Below are 19,019 nucleotides of genomic sequence, written 5' to 3'. Positions count from 1 at the left end.
ACAACCAGTTTGCTTATCCATTTTCCAATCCATATGTATCAATTTTGTTTCTAATTCTTTGCTATCGCAAAAAAAAATGCTGTCATAAATATTTATATACTTTCCTGGTGAAGAAAACGTCTGGCAGCAAAGAAAGACAACTGCTTAGCTTGTGACTGGCATACTGGGATATATTCAAGGACATCTTTGCCCAGATAGATTAAATCTTGATTGGGAGAAGAAATTAAATGAATATTTTAAAGAGAGTAATTCTACTTAATGAAAATAATGACTACCCCAGAGACACACAGTAGTACTTGAATTCAGGACTTCCTAATTCCTAAGTTGGTTTTCTCTACACAACTTGCTACAGCCACATCTGATCCAACCAAACTTTCTATTGTTTCCCGACACTTAGATCATGTTTGTTTCTATGGTTACCTATGGATATATCCTATCATTTCCATGATACTGTAAATTTCTTAAGAGTAGAGATAAAGTCTTACTTATCTCTGTATCTTTCCTAGTACTTAGAAAAATACAGTAGAAAGATATTTAGAAAGAATTTCACTTAATAAATGTTCAAATTAAAGCTGAATTAAATATTATAAACTGATCAAAAATCTCATTCTTTTTGAGATAATACAAACCTAGGGATCCAAATTCTCTGTTGATGAAAAGTTGGATGGTTATATTTGCTTCTTGGACCAAAACAAATCTTGAGGAAGGAGCAAAATTCAAAATCCCATGTGGTTCATCACTTGCCTCCACTGTCAATACAGCTTCATAGCCTTGGCTGTCAGTTATAGCCATTCCAGTTGAGGAGATTCCTGAAAAAGTCATCAGACTGCATGAGAAGTTTTGCTAACAATCGAGCATCATTTCCTATGTTCTTGACATCTTTCTTCTATTCTGTTCTTTATGCTTAATTTGCTAAAAATTATCCAAAAAGGAAAAACTAAAGAATTATATTTTTGTAATTTTTACTCTTCTACATTTGACATTCTACATGATTCCCATGTTTAGAATTTTATAGATTAGCCAAATGAAGCTATCTATTATTTGTATTTTCCTAATAGTTAAACATTAACTTATTCACTAGGTCTTACTGTTATCATTACTTGCACTTCTGGTATAAGCTATACAATAGAATTAAAGTACAAAACAGATGCAATCAGCTTCGTAAAGAATTTTATAATCTAATTAGCAGGAATGGGACTGCTTCACTTTCAAAGAAACCATTAATATTAAGCTTTTGTGGATTTGGGATTGGCAAATAATTTCAAGCTGTTCTGAATTTTTTTGCAATAACAATTTCATGACTCCTAATAGGTAAAAACAAAAAGTTTAAAAGAATAACAGAGCAGCTAGGTAATACAGTGAGTACAACACTGGTTCTAGGTAGAGTCAGGAGAACCTGAATTCAAATGCAGACTCAGATACATACTAGCTATGTGTCCCTGGGAAAGTCATTTAAGCGTAGGTGGATCAAAAAGAAGAATGAAAAATAAAAGAATAATCTAAACAATTGATGAAATTTGTTTTTTTTTATAGATAGGGATGATGGTCATTACCATTTTTTTTCTTTCATAAAATAGTATTAAATTATAGAAATAATAATTTAATCAGAGTCTAGGTTACCTTGTGTTCTGACATTATACAAAATCACTTGGTATTCTTCTTTTTCCTCAGGAATGTCATCATCCAATAAATGCACTGAAAATGTTTGGTTTAGAGATCCCTATTCCATACAAAGATAGATAAATTCTCATTATCATTATTGAAAATTGACTATGTCTAGCATGTAGAAAGTCTACTCAGTGTTACATTTTTATAAATATAAGAACATAACATTTCCCTTCTTACAACTTGAAATCTGATTGGGGAGGTACAACTTGTGAAGTTAAAATGCTGTTCTATTCCCTAGAACTTCTATCCTGGAGCTCCTACTGTTCTAATGAGTAATTACCTCAGCTACCCACCGTATCTAGGAACAATTCTGATCACACTTCATTTTACCCAGTGGCCATCTTCTCACTTCCCATCTTGTCACTAGGTTAAAGTATTCTCTGTGATACCCTCTTCTTATTTCCCCCACAAACGAGCTCCCTGAAAGATGCTGTTCTAGATAATTAATCAAATCAACTATGTCATAATTCCTGGGGAAAGTATGTTAATTTATTCCCTTGAAGCAACACAAACCATCCCTGTGACTTCCTTAAAAAAAAATAAGTTTTTGTTAATGTTATTTCCTGAGTCATCATAGTTATCTCATCATAGTTATCTCAGGTATTCCTTCTATTTCCTCTCCTATTGGACAGCCATACAATAAAACAAATATTATTTTTAGAAAAGAAAAAAATGAACACAACTGATTGATACATTGAAAAAGTCTGAAAACATCTTCAATGTGTAACACCTGTGAATCTCCTATTTCCACAAAAGATTTGGTTGAGTTTGCTCTCATATCTCTTCATTATAATTCTGCTTGATCTTTATAATTTTGTTATATCTATTTTTTATTTTTTGGTGTATAGCTGTTCTTTCCATTTGCATTGTTGGAATTACAAATAGATTTTATTATTTACTTGGCTCTGCTTACTTTACTCTGTATCAGTTCACACAGCTCTTTCCACATTTCCCTGGATTCACCACACCTTTTCTTTTTTTAAAAAATTTCATTTTCAAAAAAAAAAATTTATTTTCATTATTTTAAAAACATATGCACATAATTTTCAATATTCACCCTGCAAAGCCTGTATTCAAAAGTTTTCCCCTCTATTCTTCTCACCCCCTCCCCTAGATGGCAAGTAATCCAACATGTTAAACATGTGTAATTCTTCTATACATATTTCCACAATTATGCCACACACACAAAAATCAGATTAAATGGGAAAAAATGAGGAAAAAAAGCAAAATGCAAATACACTAAAAGTGAAAAATTTGTGAAAATACTATTGTTGTTTTCCACACTCAGCTCCCACCATCCTTTCTCTGGATGTAGATGCCTCTCTCCATCACAAGTCTGGTGTAATTGGCCTGAATTACCTGATTGTTGAAAAAAGCCACGTCCATCAGAGTTGATCATTACATAATCTTGTAACTCTGAAAGATGTTCTCTTGATTAAGCTCACTTTACTTAGCATCAGTTCATGCAAGTCTCTCCAGGACTTTCTGAAATTATCCTGCTGATAGTTTCTATTTCCATTGTATTCCATTACATTCATATACCATAACTTATTCACCCATTCTCCAACCGATGGGCATCCATTCAGTTTCTAGTTTCTTGCCAATACAAAAAGGGTTGCTTGCAAATATTTTTGCCCATGTGGGTCCTTTTCTCTTTTTAATGATCTCTCTGGGATACAGGCCCAGTGGAGACACTTCTGGATCAAAGGATTTGCACAGTTAAATAGCTCTTTGGACATAGTTCCAACTTGCACTCCAGAATGATTGGATCAGTTCACAACTCCAGCAATAATGAATTAGTGTCCCAGTTTTCCCATATCCACTTCAACATTCATCATTATCTTTTCCTGTCATCTTGGCCATTCTGAGAGGTATATAGTGGTATCTAAGAATTATCTTAATTTACATTTCTTTGATCAATAGTGATTTAGAGCATTGTTTCATATGACTAGAAATGGTTTTAATTTCCTCATTTGAAAATTGACTGTTCATATCCTTTGACCATTTATCAGTTGGATAACAGCTTGAATTCTTACAAATTTGAGTCAATTCTCTATATGTTTTAGAAATGAGGCCTTTATCAGAATCCTTGGATTTAAACATTTTCCCCAGTTTATTGGTTCCCTTCTAATCTTATCTGCACTGGTTTTGTTTGTACAAAACCTTTTTAATTTAATATAATCGAAAGTATTCATTTTGCATTCTATAATGTACTCTAGTTCTTTGGCCACAAATTCCTTTCTTCTCCACAGATCTGTGAGATGGTGCTACTATAAGCAAATTAGAAGAAAAAAGGATAGTCTATGTCTAAATCATGAACCCATTTCGAACTTATCTTGGTAGAGGGTGTTAGATATGGGTCATTGCCTAGTTTCTGACATACTAATTTTTAATTTTCCCAGAAATTTCTGTCAAATAGTAAATTCTTATCCCAAAAGCTGGGGTCTTTAGGTTTATCAAACACTAGATTACTATAGTTATTGACTATTGTATCATGTAAAACTAATCTATTCCACAGATAATACCAAATGGTTTTGATGACCACTGCTTTATAATGTGGCTTTAGGTCTGATAAAGCTAAGCCACCTTCATTGGCATTTTTTTAAAATTAATTTCCTTGAAATTCTTGACCTTCTGTTCTTCCAGATGAACTTTGTTATTATTTTCTCTAGCTCTTTAAAATAATTTCTTGGGAGTTTGATTGGTATGGAACTGACTATGTAGATTAATCTGGGTAGAATTGTCATTTTTATTATATTATTTTGGCCTACCCATGAGCACTTGTTATTTTTCCAATTGATAAGATCTGATTTTGTGTGGAAAGTGTTTTGTAATTGTAAATGTATTCATATAGTTCCTAACTTTGTCTTGGCAGGTAGATTCCCAAATATTTTATATTATCTATAGTTATTTTAAAAGGAATTTCTCTTTGTATCTCTTGCTGCTGGACTTTATTGGTAACATGAAAATGCTGATGATTTATGTGGATTTATTTTGTTTCTTGCAACTTTGCTAAAGTTATTGATTGTGTCTAGTAGTTTTTCAGTTGATTCTCTAGATGTCTCTAAATATATCACCATATCATCTGCAAAGAATAACTTGGTTTCCTCATTACCTACTCTAATTCCTTTAAGTTCTTTTTCTTCTCTTATTGCTAAAGATAACATTTCTAATATAATACTGAATAGTAATAATGATAGATACACATCTTTTCTTACAGTGTAGTAGAATTCCATTATAATCATACATTATAATTTGTTTAGTCATTCCCCAGGCAATAGGCATCTACTTTTTTCCTCCTAATTCTTAGCGATCTCAAAAAATGCCAATATAAATATTTTGGTGTATTTAGGGGCTTTCTTCTTATTTATGGCTTCTGTAGCAATATAAGCTCAGTGATGGAATCTCTAGATCAAAGAGTATGGATATTTTTTAATAACTTTATTTCCATAATTACAAATTGCTTTCCAAAATAGTTGTACTATTTCAAAATTCCACCAGTAATGTAGTAACATTCCACGATTTTTCCAACATTGACTATTGTCATTTTTTCCAATTTATAAGTTATCTATTAAATTCTGAGGATTGTTTCAGTTTACTGTCCCTCTAACTGTCCTGACCAAAACATTCTTTCTGGTCATCACTATTCTTTATCTATTCTCTCTCCCAATTAAAATTTAATCTTCTTGAGGACAGACCTTGTTTTTGCTTTTCTACATGTAATTTCAGCCCTTAGCACATCATGTGGCTCATAGTAAACAATGAATACATGCTTTTCCATTCATTAATCTTTAAATACGAAAAACATTACAAAATACCATAGTCTAAAAGTCAGATGAAAGACAAAGAAATAAGTGCTAGGAAAATTCAGAGAGAGAATGACACTGATTGAGGGATAAGATAATAAAGGGAATCACTACAGAAAATATGAGACTTCAGGGAGATGAAGAAAGAAAGAAGCATGTAGATAAGTGGTAAATAAAAAGATAGAACAGGAACAAAAACTCCAATGTAGAAATATGTATGGCAACAACAGAGAATACTAACTATATTGATTTGGATAGAGCAAGGAGTTTATTTAAGAAATTAATGATAAGATCAGATAATGAGGCACAGCAAGCAGAGCTTTAGATACCATCTAAAGAGTTGAGATTTTAATCTGTTAACAATTTAGAGATAGAGTCAAAGAGATGTTTTAAGAACAATAATCTGATAACAGTAAATAGCATGGACTAGAGGATGGTAGAAGGATACCATTTATCAAGGATACTATTTAGGAAACTATAATAACAATTTAGTTACGATGTAATATGTGCCTAGGCCATAATGGGGGGAATGGGAATGGAAAGCAAGAGATGTGTCTAAGAAATATTGGTAAAGAAGAATAAATGATAATTATTGAGGGTGGGAGAGAGTGAGGAAACATGAGAAATGAATCATTATTAAATTAAACCATTAATTAATTATATTAAATTAAAATTATTATATTAAATTATATTATATTTTTACTATAAATTTAGTGCTTTCCTTTGAAAGGATGCTTTTATTTTTAAAAGATCTTTTAAAAAAAACTACAGGAGGATTTGTACAAAGTTGTAAAGTGGTCAAAAATTACATTAGACCTCACACAGCCATTTTCCCAATTATATATTTCTGTAGAAATAATTACCAAAACTCCTTTAAGTTCAGAGATGCCAAGAAAAAAGGCCAAACTCATCTTGCAGGTCCAAAATAATTTGCTATATTATAATTTTGGAGGAAGAAGGGGAACTATCAAGTTTATATGATTTTGGATTACTAAGTCTAGACACTGGAGCAACCTTAAGTACTACTGTGTCATCTAAGAGAAAATAACCCACATAAAGGATCCCTAGAAGTTCTGTCTTAAAAGAAGGGACCTGTGTGTGCACGAATGTTTGTGGCAGGTCTCTTTGTAGTGGCCAGAAACTGGAAACCGAGGATGCCCCTCAATTGGAGAATGACTGAATAAATTGTGATATATGAATGTTATGGAATATTACTGTTCTGTAAGAAATGACCAGCAGGATGATTTCAGAAAGGCCTGGAGAGACTTACATGAACTGATGCTGAGTGAAATGAGCAGGACCAGGTGATCATTATATACTTCAACAACAATACTATATGATGATCAATTCTAATAGACATGGTCATCTCTAGCAATGAGATGAACCAAAGCAGTTCCAATAGAGCAGTAATGAATTGAACCAGCTACATCCAGCGAAAAAACTCTGAGAGATGACTATGAACCATTACACAGAATTCCCAATCCCTCTATTTTTGTCCGCCTGCATTTTTGATTTCCTTCATAGGCTAATAGTACACTATTTCAAAGTCTGATTCTTTTTGTACAGCAAAATAACTGTTAGGACATGTATACTTATATTGTATTTAATTTATACTTTAACATGTTTAGCATGTATTGGTCAACCTGCTATCGTGGGGAGGGGATGGGGGAAGAAGGGGAAAAATTGGAACAAAAGGTTTGGCAATTTTCAATGCTGTAAAATTACACATGCATATAACTTGTAAATAAAAAGTATAATAATAAAAAAAAAAGAAAAAAAAGAAAAGAAGTCTTCTCCACGGTATCAAAAATGTACTCTTCAGATCTCCTTCTCTTTGTTCTTACCATACATATTTGGTGGGAGGAAAGAAACTCATAATTTTCACTAAATATTCATGTCAATTTTATGTGAAGTTACCTCAAGAAAGAAGATTTCTCCACTAAAGTTAGCAAAATTATGCTTGAGATGATGACCAATAATTTTCCAGTCAACAGTAACATTTCCTCGACCAGGGGGTGTTCTTATGACATGGAATTCTAGATTTTCTCCTAAAAATGGCAAGAGCAGAATTATGTTTCCTTAATAAAAAATCACCTTTATATTCATACTCAACATAGCCATAGGTCTAGACATACATTATGTGATTCTATCATCATTCTCTCCATTGTTAAATATTTTGCCATAATTTGTTAAACTTTTAAAAATATTAATTCAGTAGCAAAAATGTTCTCTCTGAATTTTTGATGCATCTAGTTATTTCAACTTCAGTAATATTAATACTTTAAAGCTAGAAAGAATCTACCCACATACACACAAACAACATTCCACATGCTAAAACAAATACTCAAGGCACAATTTATATTTATAACAGTGGGCCAATTTTCTCTTTACTCACCCCAATAACTAATACTAAAATGCAAGATATTTTATACAATGCATATATGGAAATGCTTGTAAATACTTCTAAGACACATCTCTTTGGAATTTGATTTATGCAATACCATTATCTGCATTTTAAATATAAAAGAACAGAATCCTCAGGAAAACTAAGACAAAAGACCAGTTTATTTACATGTTTTTTGTATGTCTCTTATAATCAAGCATTGTTTTGTAATATTAGAGAGAACATGAGCTAAAAGCAAAAGCAAGCTTCCTGAGATCAAAGAGAATCTAAGATCTAAGAAATATTGGTAAAAATACAGCACTTAATATATCACTAACGACTTTTGGCATCATGAAAAAACTTATTTCATAAATGTTACATGATTATGAAAATAATCACATGCTAATGAATAATTGAGTTAAAAATGAAAAGCTAATCTGAGTAATTAATGTCTAATGAAGGAATTTATATAGAGTTTCATTTAACTATAGCAGTATATATAATATATATGTATATATTAGAGATGTGTATATATGTGTGCCTGCTCATGAGGACACTATCATATTTTTTATTTACATAAATGGCATCTATTTACAGGAGCTGTTTTTTTTCAAATACTTTTAGGAAACAATGAATGCCCAATTACCTTGTGATAAATAGCATAACAAGCCATTGGCTTCTCAAGGTGTCAAAATTGGAATCATATTTTTATTATTAGGGAAAAATTTTTCCTAAATACAAATATACTAGGGAAAATATTTTATTAATTTATTCATACAGTCAATAAACATTTATTGTGTATTACATGTTGGGGCAAACACAAAAACAGACAAAAAGAAGTCCCGGTCTTCAAGGAGCTCACTGTCTAATGGAATAGACAATAAGCAAACCAATTGTACAAAGGAGCTATATATAGGATAAAAAGGAAATAATTAAAAGAGGAAAGATAACAGAATGAACAGGTGTTTTGAAGACTTCCTCTAGAAGGTGGTATTTTAGTGTGAGAAATAATAAATTTGGGCTCCTACTCTATACTAATCAGTATCAATCAATTTGATATTACTCCACAGGGGTAGTGATTATAAATTCTATATATCAGGTCTCAGAGTTGTGAGCTGCAGATTCTAAGTTCAATTTGCTTAATTATGTTCTATCCTTGTTCTTCCTTATCCTCGTAACCAAGTCCACTGTGGCAGAGGTGACTCAACTACATAAAAATTTCTCCAATTTTTTTTTTTATATCTCCAGACCATTCTCTCTTGTCCAACGTGATCAGGTAACCATTTTATGACCACCTTATGACCTCATAGGCAGGGAAGATATCTCATCCTTCACCCAACCCACTACAGCTAACATCTTCTCTTCTTAAGTAACCTAAGGAGAATCCTGTCCGTCTTATAACCATTCAGTCAGTGGAGATATCCCATGCTTCATCCAATACATGACCCTGCTGATATATTTTTGTTTATGTGTCATATATCAATTGATGGAATTTTTCTGAACTTGATATAGTTATTCTTGAGTGTATAGATATTTACTCTTGTAAAAATAAAGCCTTAGAAGGAGGGGGCATCTCAGATCTGAGGTTCACTTCATTTAGAGGAGCTATTAGACTCGCTAATACAGTGACATTGACTCAGAACTTTGCCTCCATCTCTTTTATTACAGGTTAGATAATTTTAATCTCCACATTAGCTGGAATTTGAAGGAAGTCAGGGAATTTAGGAGACAGAAATGCAGAGGAAGAGAATTCTATGCATGGAAGACAGCAAGCAAAAAAGCTGAAAGTTTTCTTTCTTAATTTCAATTATTGACAGATTAATGAAATAAAAATTAACAATTAAAAGTATTTATGAGCAACTTAGTAGAACAAGACAAAAGCATAAAGTAGCTACATAGTAACTGGAAAGAAATTACCATATAACAACTGGAATTCATTTAATTTAGTTAAACAAATTTTGAGTACACCTAGTCAATGCACTGAGCTTATTAACACTATTAAAAAGATATGTAAGTCATTGTTCCTCCTTTTGAAGAGCTTATAATATTTTAGGGAGAGTTTAAATATATGATGAAGACACATGCTATACATAAATCAATAAATATTTGTTAATTATTTCTTATGTGCGAAGCATTCTGCTCAACACTTTTCAAATATTATCTCATTTAAACCTCATAATAACCCTATTGTCTAAACTGGGACAAGCAGAGAGGTTAAATTATTTACCCACCTTCACAAAGCTAGTATGTATTTGAGGCCACATTTGAACGTAGGTTTTCTTGACTCTGGGCCTAGAAAGCTATCTATCACTGTATAGTGATAAGTGGTAAGACACACTTACCATCCATTATCTCACTTGAACCTTTCAACAACTCAGTAAGACACTATGTATTCTATTTTGCCTCTTTTACAGATAAAGAAACAAAGGTTGATTTGCCCAGGGTCACAAAGTTGGTAAACATCAAAGATAAGGTTTGAACACAGATCTTTTTTATTTCCACTAAGCAATCATCTACTTTGTCTATCACAGGATTAAATGGAAGTTGTAGAGAATTTAAAAAATGATATCCACAGAAATCAAACCTTTCAGCACTGGAAAAAGCTGGGAAAAAAATCTAAAGGAAAGAACAAATAATTCTACTTTGTAATGAAAGCAATCTGCATTTAATTGCAGATTATCTATTTGTTCCAAATGTCCAAATATAAAGTGTCAAGAGGAAAAAAAAATAGTAGCACTATACTAAAAAAAAAAATGATAAGAGATCTAAATTGACAGGATGAAGATTTCCAATAAAATACATATATATTCTTTATCTCCCATCTCCATCCCTAATAAAAAGAGAATAATAGATGAATATTTTAGAAACAATTATAGGTACATAAATAATTTGAAATGAAACTGTCCATGTGAACAGTACAGATTGAAAAGTTCCCAGTCTTGAAGTACTAAAAGTAAGTTTAAGGAATCACATTTCAAATGTCAGGGGAAATGTGCTGGTGTGCGAATCTTTGCCTAAAGTTGATTCACGCTGTCTCTAAGAGAAATGAAAATTTAAAATCTATTGAATATGACATGATGATTATGATCCTGCAGAGGCCAGTGAGCAAACTGAATTCCTAACCTTGATTTATAATGAAACCCATTATATATTGTTTAAAACTCTACTCAAATTCATTCTATCATATTTCTAAATTTCATACATTAAGTTTGAAAGAAAGTAATATTCACCACTGTGCATCAAATCAATTGCTTTTGTAGAAAATGCAGAAATAAGATTCAACATGATTCAATACCATGTTATACAATAAAACAATTCCTTCCTATGAATCAAAAATCTAAGCTGAAGTTGAATGTGCACTGTAGTCCAAGTATTAAATGTAATCATATAAATGGAAGACCAATGTGAAGAATAGAAGCAGTGTTCTCAATGTGAGTGGTCCACATGACTCAAATTTCTACCCAATTTAATCTTCAGTTATCTCAGTAGAATCACCATGAATACATTTCTGCCTCTAAAAAGAGTTCTCTATTTTTATATTTATAAATTCACATTAGGCACATTTCTCTATGCACTATTATATAGGGTACAATTGAATTATATGTACAAAATATTGGTTACGATATTACATTTTTAGAAAGCAGAATGAGGCAGCGCTTAAAGAATTGACAAGAATGTACAAAAATAAAGTAATAAGACATAGCTGTACCAAGACTTTATATTTAGAAATTATACAAAATTTAGGAATAACTAGGTTGAATTAACTTTGATATGTTTTCTTTACTGGTGCCATTCTTCACATACTTTTAATACAGGTCAGAACTCTGAAAGCTAAACTAGAATCAAAATCTTTAATTTCTCTTAATTTACACATTTTAACATGTATAATGTTACCTTTTTGAATAGACTATTTGGTGAATAGAATCTAACTCATGATATAAGAGGCAGCTAAGTGATATAGGGAATCCTGGACCTAGAGTTAGGAAAACCTGAATTTAAATACAACCTCAAACATTTATTAGTTGTGTGACCCCAGATAAGTCACTTAACCACTCAGCCTGTTTTCTTATTTGTAAAAGAGAAACAATAATAATAGAACATACTTCCAAACTTGTAAAGATCAAATGAAATAACATTTAAGTGCTTTATAAACTATAAGTATTACATAAATCTTATTATTACATTACATAATATAGGTATTATATGGCTTATGAATTTCAAAGTTTTGAAAAATAGAACAACAAAAGAGATTCCACCATAACTCAGTGCTAATGAATTAGTGTTATTACAATGACAAGATTCTCCCAACTTCTATTTCTTCCAATCTTCTAACAGATCTGTTCCCAAACCTATCCTCTTCCTATCATTTTCAGTCTTTACTTTTGCACTGGCTCCTTCATTTCTGCCTTCAAACACAGACAAGTTTCCCTAACCTGAGAAAATTTTCCCTTGAACCTACTACTTTTGCAACTATTTCCTTCCTTTCATAGCCAAACTTATTCCACATGGAGTCCATAATTCTCATCTCTATTTCCTTAACTTCTTTTCCTTGCTTACCTTAAATAATATCTTCTCCTGGTACCTCTGAACCTACTGAAGTAATTTTTAGTTGAATCCTTAGGCCATTTTACCTCATCTTCCTCATGTTTTGTTTTTGCTGTTTTTTGACAAAATTCATCACCCCATTTTCTCTAAACTCTTTGCTATTGGGCTCTATGGCAGTATATTCTTAGTGATCCTTCTCTAACTTTCAGTAATTATCTTCCTGCTCACTTTTAACTATAGTGTCTCCTACTCAGTCTCAGTTTTTCAAGATTTTTCTTTTGACTATCACCTTATCTCTAAACCATGACCAAATTTCTATATACTTTTCTTTTTTTTCTTACTCAATACATATAAACCCCCTATCTCTTCAACTCACACATTTTATCACTTCTTGCCAACTATCTCAGTTGTTAGGGTTCACATCTTTGCAGCTGTATTTGACTTCTCTTCTCTTCATCCCTATTTCCAATTAGTTCCCAGCTTCTTCAAATTCAGATCAAATAAATATGCATTAAAAATCTACTGTCATTGTTCTTAATACTGGAGAAAATGTGAAGATTACAATAAGATATGACACTTTGCCTTTATTGGAGTTTATAATCTAATAGATGAACTATAAACATAGACAAATATCATGCATGGTTTCACATAAAATACATTAGAGAATTAAAAAAAAAACTAAGTGCTGTTAAGTCTGAGAAAGACAAAGTTAATTTAGGAAGATTTCATAGAGGAGGAAACATTTGAATTGGGGTTTAAAAAATGCAACAGGCAAAGAAGAAAAAGGATATTCCAGGCATATGTAATAGCATAAACAAAGGCAGAGGGAAAAAGAACATGAACTTAGTGGAGGTTTGAAATCAGAAGATCTAGATTAGGCTACTCAGTACTTGTATAACATCAAGGAAGTCATTTAATCTGTGTAAAATGAGAAGATTGGACTGGGCCATAGTGAAATTATCATCTGTCTCTAACTCAATGACCCTATGATCCCACTCTACATACATGAACAAAGTTTTGAGCAGAGGAGTGACTTGACCAGATTGTTGAAGAAGGGTACTTAATCCACTATCCATATGAAAGAGAGATTAAAGCAAGGAGAAAGTGAATGTAGAAAGAATTTGAAGAGTCCTTAACACAATGTAAGAGATAAAGGGGCGCTATACTAGGATGGTACACAGTGGAAGAGAGAAGAAGAAATGGATGTAAAAGATTATCCAAAGATAAAACTGACAGGAATTTAAAACTGCTTGACTATGGGAGGTAAAGTAGACAAAGAATCAAAAATAACACCAATAATTTGAACATGGGAGACTGGGTAAAAGTAATGCAAGAAATGGAAATAATGTAGCCTGACATGGAGAAAAATGAAAATGCCTTTCCTCTGGAGTCAGAGAACAATGGTTCAAAACCCATCAGTGATGCTTACTACTAGTATTACCTTGAGCAAGTTATTTAAAGTCCATTCTCTTAACCCTTCATTCCCTGTAAAATGACTGAGTTGGGCTAACAGGGCATCTGAAGTCTTTTCCAAGTCTAGATCTAGTCTGTCAATGATCAGATTTATATGGAAAGAGTTTGGGGATACTCAAGTTTGAAAGTTTCTATATATAAGTGGAGAAAATTTAAATCTCAATAAAGTTTAGGTCTAGAAATGCAGACTTGCAAGTCACCTGCAGAAAGGTAGGTATGGCAGTAAAAGAAATTGCCAAAGGAGGCAATAGTGGGAGAGACGGTGGGGAGAAAAGATGAAGAAAATTATCAAAATATTCAATACTTTATGGAGGTCACAATGAACCCTAGACTAGATCATTAAATCTGATCACTACATCATTAATGACCTTTGAAAGAAAAGTTTCATAAGATTATTAGGAGTAAATTCACATGACAAGGGATTGAAGAATAACACATGGGTACAGGTAAATTGGAGGAATTAGGTAGCAAAATTTTTTTCAAGAATTTAGTCAAAGGTACAAACAAAACTAATGCAAACAAGATTAGAAGGGAAGCAACAAACTGGGAAAACATCTTCACAGTTAAAGGTTCTGATAAAGGCCTCATTTCCAAAATATATAGAGAACTGACTCAAATTTATAAGAAATCAAGCCATTCTCCAATTGATAAATGGTCAAAGGATATGAACAGACAATTTTCAGAGGATAAAATTGAAACTATTACCACTCATATGAAAGAGTGTTCCAAATCATTATTGATCAGAGAAATGCAAATTAAGACAACTCTGAGATACCACTACACACCTGTCAGATTGGCTAAGATGACAGGAAAAAATAATGATGAATGTTGGAGGGGATGTGGGAAAACTGAGACACTAATGCATTGTTGGTGGAGTTGTGAACGAATCCAACCATTCTGGAGAGCAATCTGGAATTACGCCCAAAAAATTAGCAAATTGTGCATACCCTTTGATCCAGCAGTGTTTCTATTGGGCTTATATCCCAAAGAAATACTAAAGAAGGGAAAGGGACCTGTATGTGCCAAAATGTTTGTAGCAGCCCTATTTGTAGTGGCTAGAAACTGGAAAATGAATGGATGCCCATCAATTGGAGAATGGCTGGGTAAATTGTGGTATATGAATGTTATGGAATATTATTGTTCTGTAAGAAATGACCAGCAGGATGAATACAGAGAGGACTGGCGAGACTTACATAAACTGATGCTAAGTGAAATGAGCAGAACCAGGAGATCATTATACACTTCGACAACGATATTGTATGAGGACATATTTTGATGGAAGTGGATTTCTTTGACAAAGAGACCTAACTGAGTTTCACTTGATAAATGATGGACAAAAGCAGCTACACCCAAAGAAAGAACACTGGGAAACGAATGTGAACTATCTGCATTTTTGTTTTTCTTCCCGGGTTATTTATACCTTCTGGATCCAATTCTCCCTATGCAACAAGAGAACTGTTCGGTTCTGCAAACATATATTGTATCTAGGATATACTGCAACATATCCAACATATAAAGGACTGCTTGCCATCTAGGGGAGGGGGTGGAGGGAGGGAGGGGAAAAATTGGAACAGAAACGAGTGCAAAGGATAATGTTGTAAAAAAAAAATTACCCTGGCATTGATTCTGTCAATATAAAGTAATTATTAAATAAAAATTAAAAAAAAAGAATTTAGTCAAAGAAGAGGAGACAGAACAATAACTCAAAGGCATGGTATGGTTAAGAAAAGGATTTTTATGTTTTAGGGATTGGGGCACATTGAAAAATACATGTTAGCATTTGGAAAGAAACTAATGGAGGAAGAAAGCTTTGTGAGACATGAGAGAGGATGTTGATGGAACAAGATTGCAGAGGTGGGAGGGAATAATCATTTGCAAAATAATTGCTTGAGTGAAGAGTACATATTACTCCTCAGTAACAAGGTAAAAAAAGAAGTAAAGGGATGATAGTGAGATTAAGTTTTGAGTAATGGAGGAGGAGAGCTCAGGGAGATTAAACAGTATTGCAGGTACCTAAATAATCTGCAATTAAGTTTTGGATATGTAGGAATAGTGTTGGGGGCAGGAGGAGAAAGGAAGAGACGGGGACGCCCCTAACAGGAGTTAAGGAGTTTCCTATTCAGGGAGCTGACAAGGGTAGAATTAAAAGCATATTAAGTAGAAGCAAAAGTTTAACTCGGATTATGTATCATAAACTTATAATGGCTGAAATAAGCAATAATTATTATTATTCACTTGAATCTTCTGATCTTTTTCAAAGGAGTTGGCAAAAAGGATCCTGGCATATATAATTTATTTATACTTAATGTTCTAAAGACTTCCATTGATACATAAAATTATTGCTTTTTTTGTAATTTAATAAAAACACAGCTTTTATTCACCTTCTGTTGGCTCACCAAAAGAATTTTCAAGGAAACAGCAGACAAGAAAAGAGGAATCATATTTTTTCATAAAACTTCCACAAGATTGTCATTTCTTTAATGAAGTTTCAATGTCCTGAAAATGACTAAAAGCATTGTTGCTAAATTTTCATGAATCAATATTATTCCCAGACAATTATGAGAAAAAATTTTATATGAAATAATGCTGCAGTGAGATCTTTATTAGTAGCATATTGATTTGTTGTGTTAGTTTATGAAAGACATACATTTCTCATCTATAGTTCTAGCCAACAGGATGGGTCTTGCTAGGTATTCAGCAGATGCTAAATATTTGCAACCTTAAGGAATATATTCTATACTTTCTTTCATAAACTTGCAAAATCGCCACAATTTCTGGTGGCAATGACCTGATTCTGAATTTCCCACCATTCTAAACTCCTCAGTTTCTATAACCAAATCTATATAAGCCATTTATTTACTCATTGAATCTTTACTGACATATTACTGGGTGAATTCACATAGGGATCACCTGTGGAAGACATTTTGATCCTACTTAAATCTTAGTTGGTACTATTATTACTACTTCTCCCATTATTACCACCACTGCTACTACTACTAGTATCACTACTACTCTACTATTACCACAAGTACTAAATCTTTATTTTCTTTTGTTGGTTTTGGGAATTCTGATGTCTTCTTTAGATGTTTGAGGTATTTAAAATAGAAGAAAAAAAGTAATAGAGGGATAATTATGAATATATAAATTTATAAAAAGAATAGAGGGATACTGTATATACTTGAGTATAAGCCGAGTTTTTCTGCCCAATTTTTGGGCAGAAAAATCCCCTCCTCAGCTTATACTCGAGTCACTAGATAAAACATGTGTAAATATTCCTTTGAATGCCCCCCTGCTGTGTAATATACAGCGAGAGTGCCGACTGTGATACTACAGGGTCGGCCGTTGCTACAGTGATGCGACTGTTCCTGTAGTATCACAGTCGGTAGCCGGACTGTATACTAATGCTGGCAACCGCTCTACATACATATACCGGCACCCGCTCTCCTCCTCTGCAGGCACTGGTGCGCTACCTAAACCTACTGATATAGTAAGTTTTCCCAGATTTTTGGGTTAAAATTAGGGGCCTCAGCTTATATTCGGGTCAGCTTATACTCGAGTATATACGGTAATTATCAATATCTAAATTTATGAAAATTATAAATAATGGAGCGGTTAGATAGAGATAACAGTGGATAGAGTACTGGACCTGGAGTCAGGAGGACCTGAGTTCAAGTATGGCCTCAGACACTTAAGACGTACTAGCTATGACCTTGGACAAGTCACTTAATCCCAATTGCCTCGCAATATAAAACAAAACAAAACAAACAAACAAACAAAAAAAAAAAACACAACCTGTATATAGCTCAGATAAAATCCAGACTATTTTTCCCCATCTTTATTAATGACTAATTCTTATGTTCTATAATTGCTACAAATAAATAAGTACAAAATCATGTACTTTCATGACACAGAGTCATCACTGCATAGGACAAGACAACATACAGATTTTTGCATAAAATTTGTGATCAGATTTTTAAAATGCATCTTTCTGAAAGTTCAATTAATCAAATATGGAAATAACAAAAAATAATGATATCTTACATTTGTATGGCAAGGTACTTTTATAAATATTATCTTATTTGGTCCTCAAAACAGTCCTGTGACTTAGGGATAGCAAATATTATCAACATTTTATAGTGAAAACTCTGTTACAAAGTGAGTTAATTAATTGACTTACCTAAGATTCTAAAGCTACTAAGTTTTTGAAATTGGCCTGATCCCTATTACACTGTACTTTGTACTACAGAAACAATATTAGTAATCCTTTGTAATAAAACGGGATTTTACCTAAAATACATTATCTGTTGTTAGCTTATTAATAATGTTCTTAAGAGTCACTAGTATTTGTTTTACACTCTGTGAGGGCCTTAATTCGACAAGTAACTGCTGAGAGACATATAAATCAGGACCATTAATGGAAAACAGATTATTTGTTTTGCCTAATAATGTAATAAAAACTATTACTGTAACTTATTTCACACAAGCAGATTCTGCTCTAAGTTAAAGATGCCAAAGAAACATTTTAGTTAAACAAAATATGTTCCATTAGTTCATCACCAGGTTGTCTTCAGGGTGGTAAAAAAATTCAACTACAGCAATTTTCATAGCTCATTGGTAAAAGAAGACATACCTAAGAAATGCCAGATTAAATACCAGTATTAAATGACTGGTACATTAAAAGGAAAGAATTACATATGGCAGACAATCCTATCTGTGGATTGAATGAAACTGCATTCTGCATAGGAAAAAAAAAAAGGGAAAATATGTACTTTCTACATGAATCTGCAAAGACTAACTTGACACATTATTGACTACACACAGATAGTTGATTCTAAAATCATTTTGACCCTAAAAAAATTTTACAATGTAGTTTCTGTAATTCTCCCCCCTTTTGCAATAAAATTGCTAGACATCAAGATATAAGTTGACTTGATTTGGAGTATGCTGTTTCTACTTCATCTTCTGCCATGTATGTTTGCTACATATGCTGTAATGAACTTTTAATTTGCATGTTTGCTCCATGGACACTTCAATAGATAGACAACATTTACTCTGCAAACTGAAATTGCTATTATCTGTCCAAGTAGAAATTTACTCTTAAGCTTGCCAGAACCATGAAATGAATAAATACCAAAAGCTTTCAT

The 19,019-nt window shown here is 32.6% G+C and overlaps 1 protein-coding gene across 1 annotated transcript in view; it reads right to left on the bottom strand.

Annotated features, from left to right (window-relative positions):
* ADGRV1 (adhesion G protein-coupled receptor V1) overlaps nucleotides 1-19,019 on the bottom strand; it is a 671,454-nt gene that overhangs the window by 537,739 nt on the left and 114,696 nt on the right. Inside the window, exons 35-37 of the mRNA XM_051971448.1 lie at nucleotides 7,392-7,522; nucleotides 1,621-1,720; nucleotides 630-809 (exon numbers count right to left, since the gene is read on the bottom strand). Coding sequence (XP_051827408.1) covers nucleotides 630-809; nucleotides 1,621-1,720; nucleotides 7,392-7,522 — 411 coding nt within the window. The remainder of the gene's footprint in view (nucleotides 1-629; nucleotides 810-1,620; nucleotides 1,721-7,391; nucleotides 7,523-19,019) is intronic.

The sequence above is a fragment of the Antechinus flavipes genome, chromosome 1 (genome assembly GCF_016432865.1).
Source record: "Antechinus flavipes isolate AdamAnt ecotype Samford, QLD, Australia chromosome 1, AdamAnt_v2, whole genome shotgun sequence".
NCBI lineage: Eukaryota > Metazoa > Chordata > Mammalia > Dasyuromorphia > Dasyuridae > Antechinus > Antechinus flavipes.
This window is presented reverse-complemented; position numbering and strand designations above follow the sequence as displayed.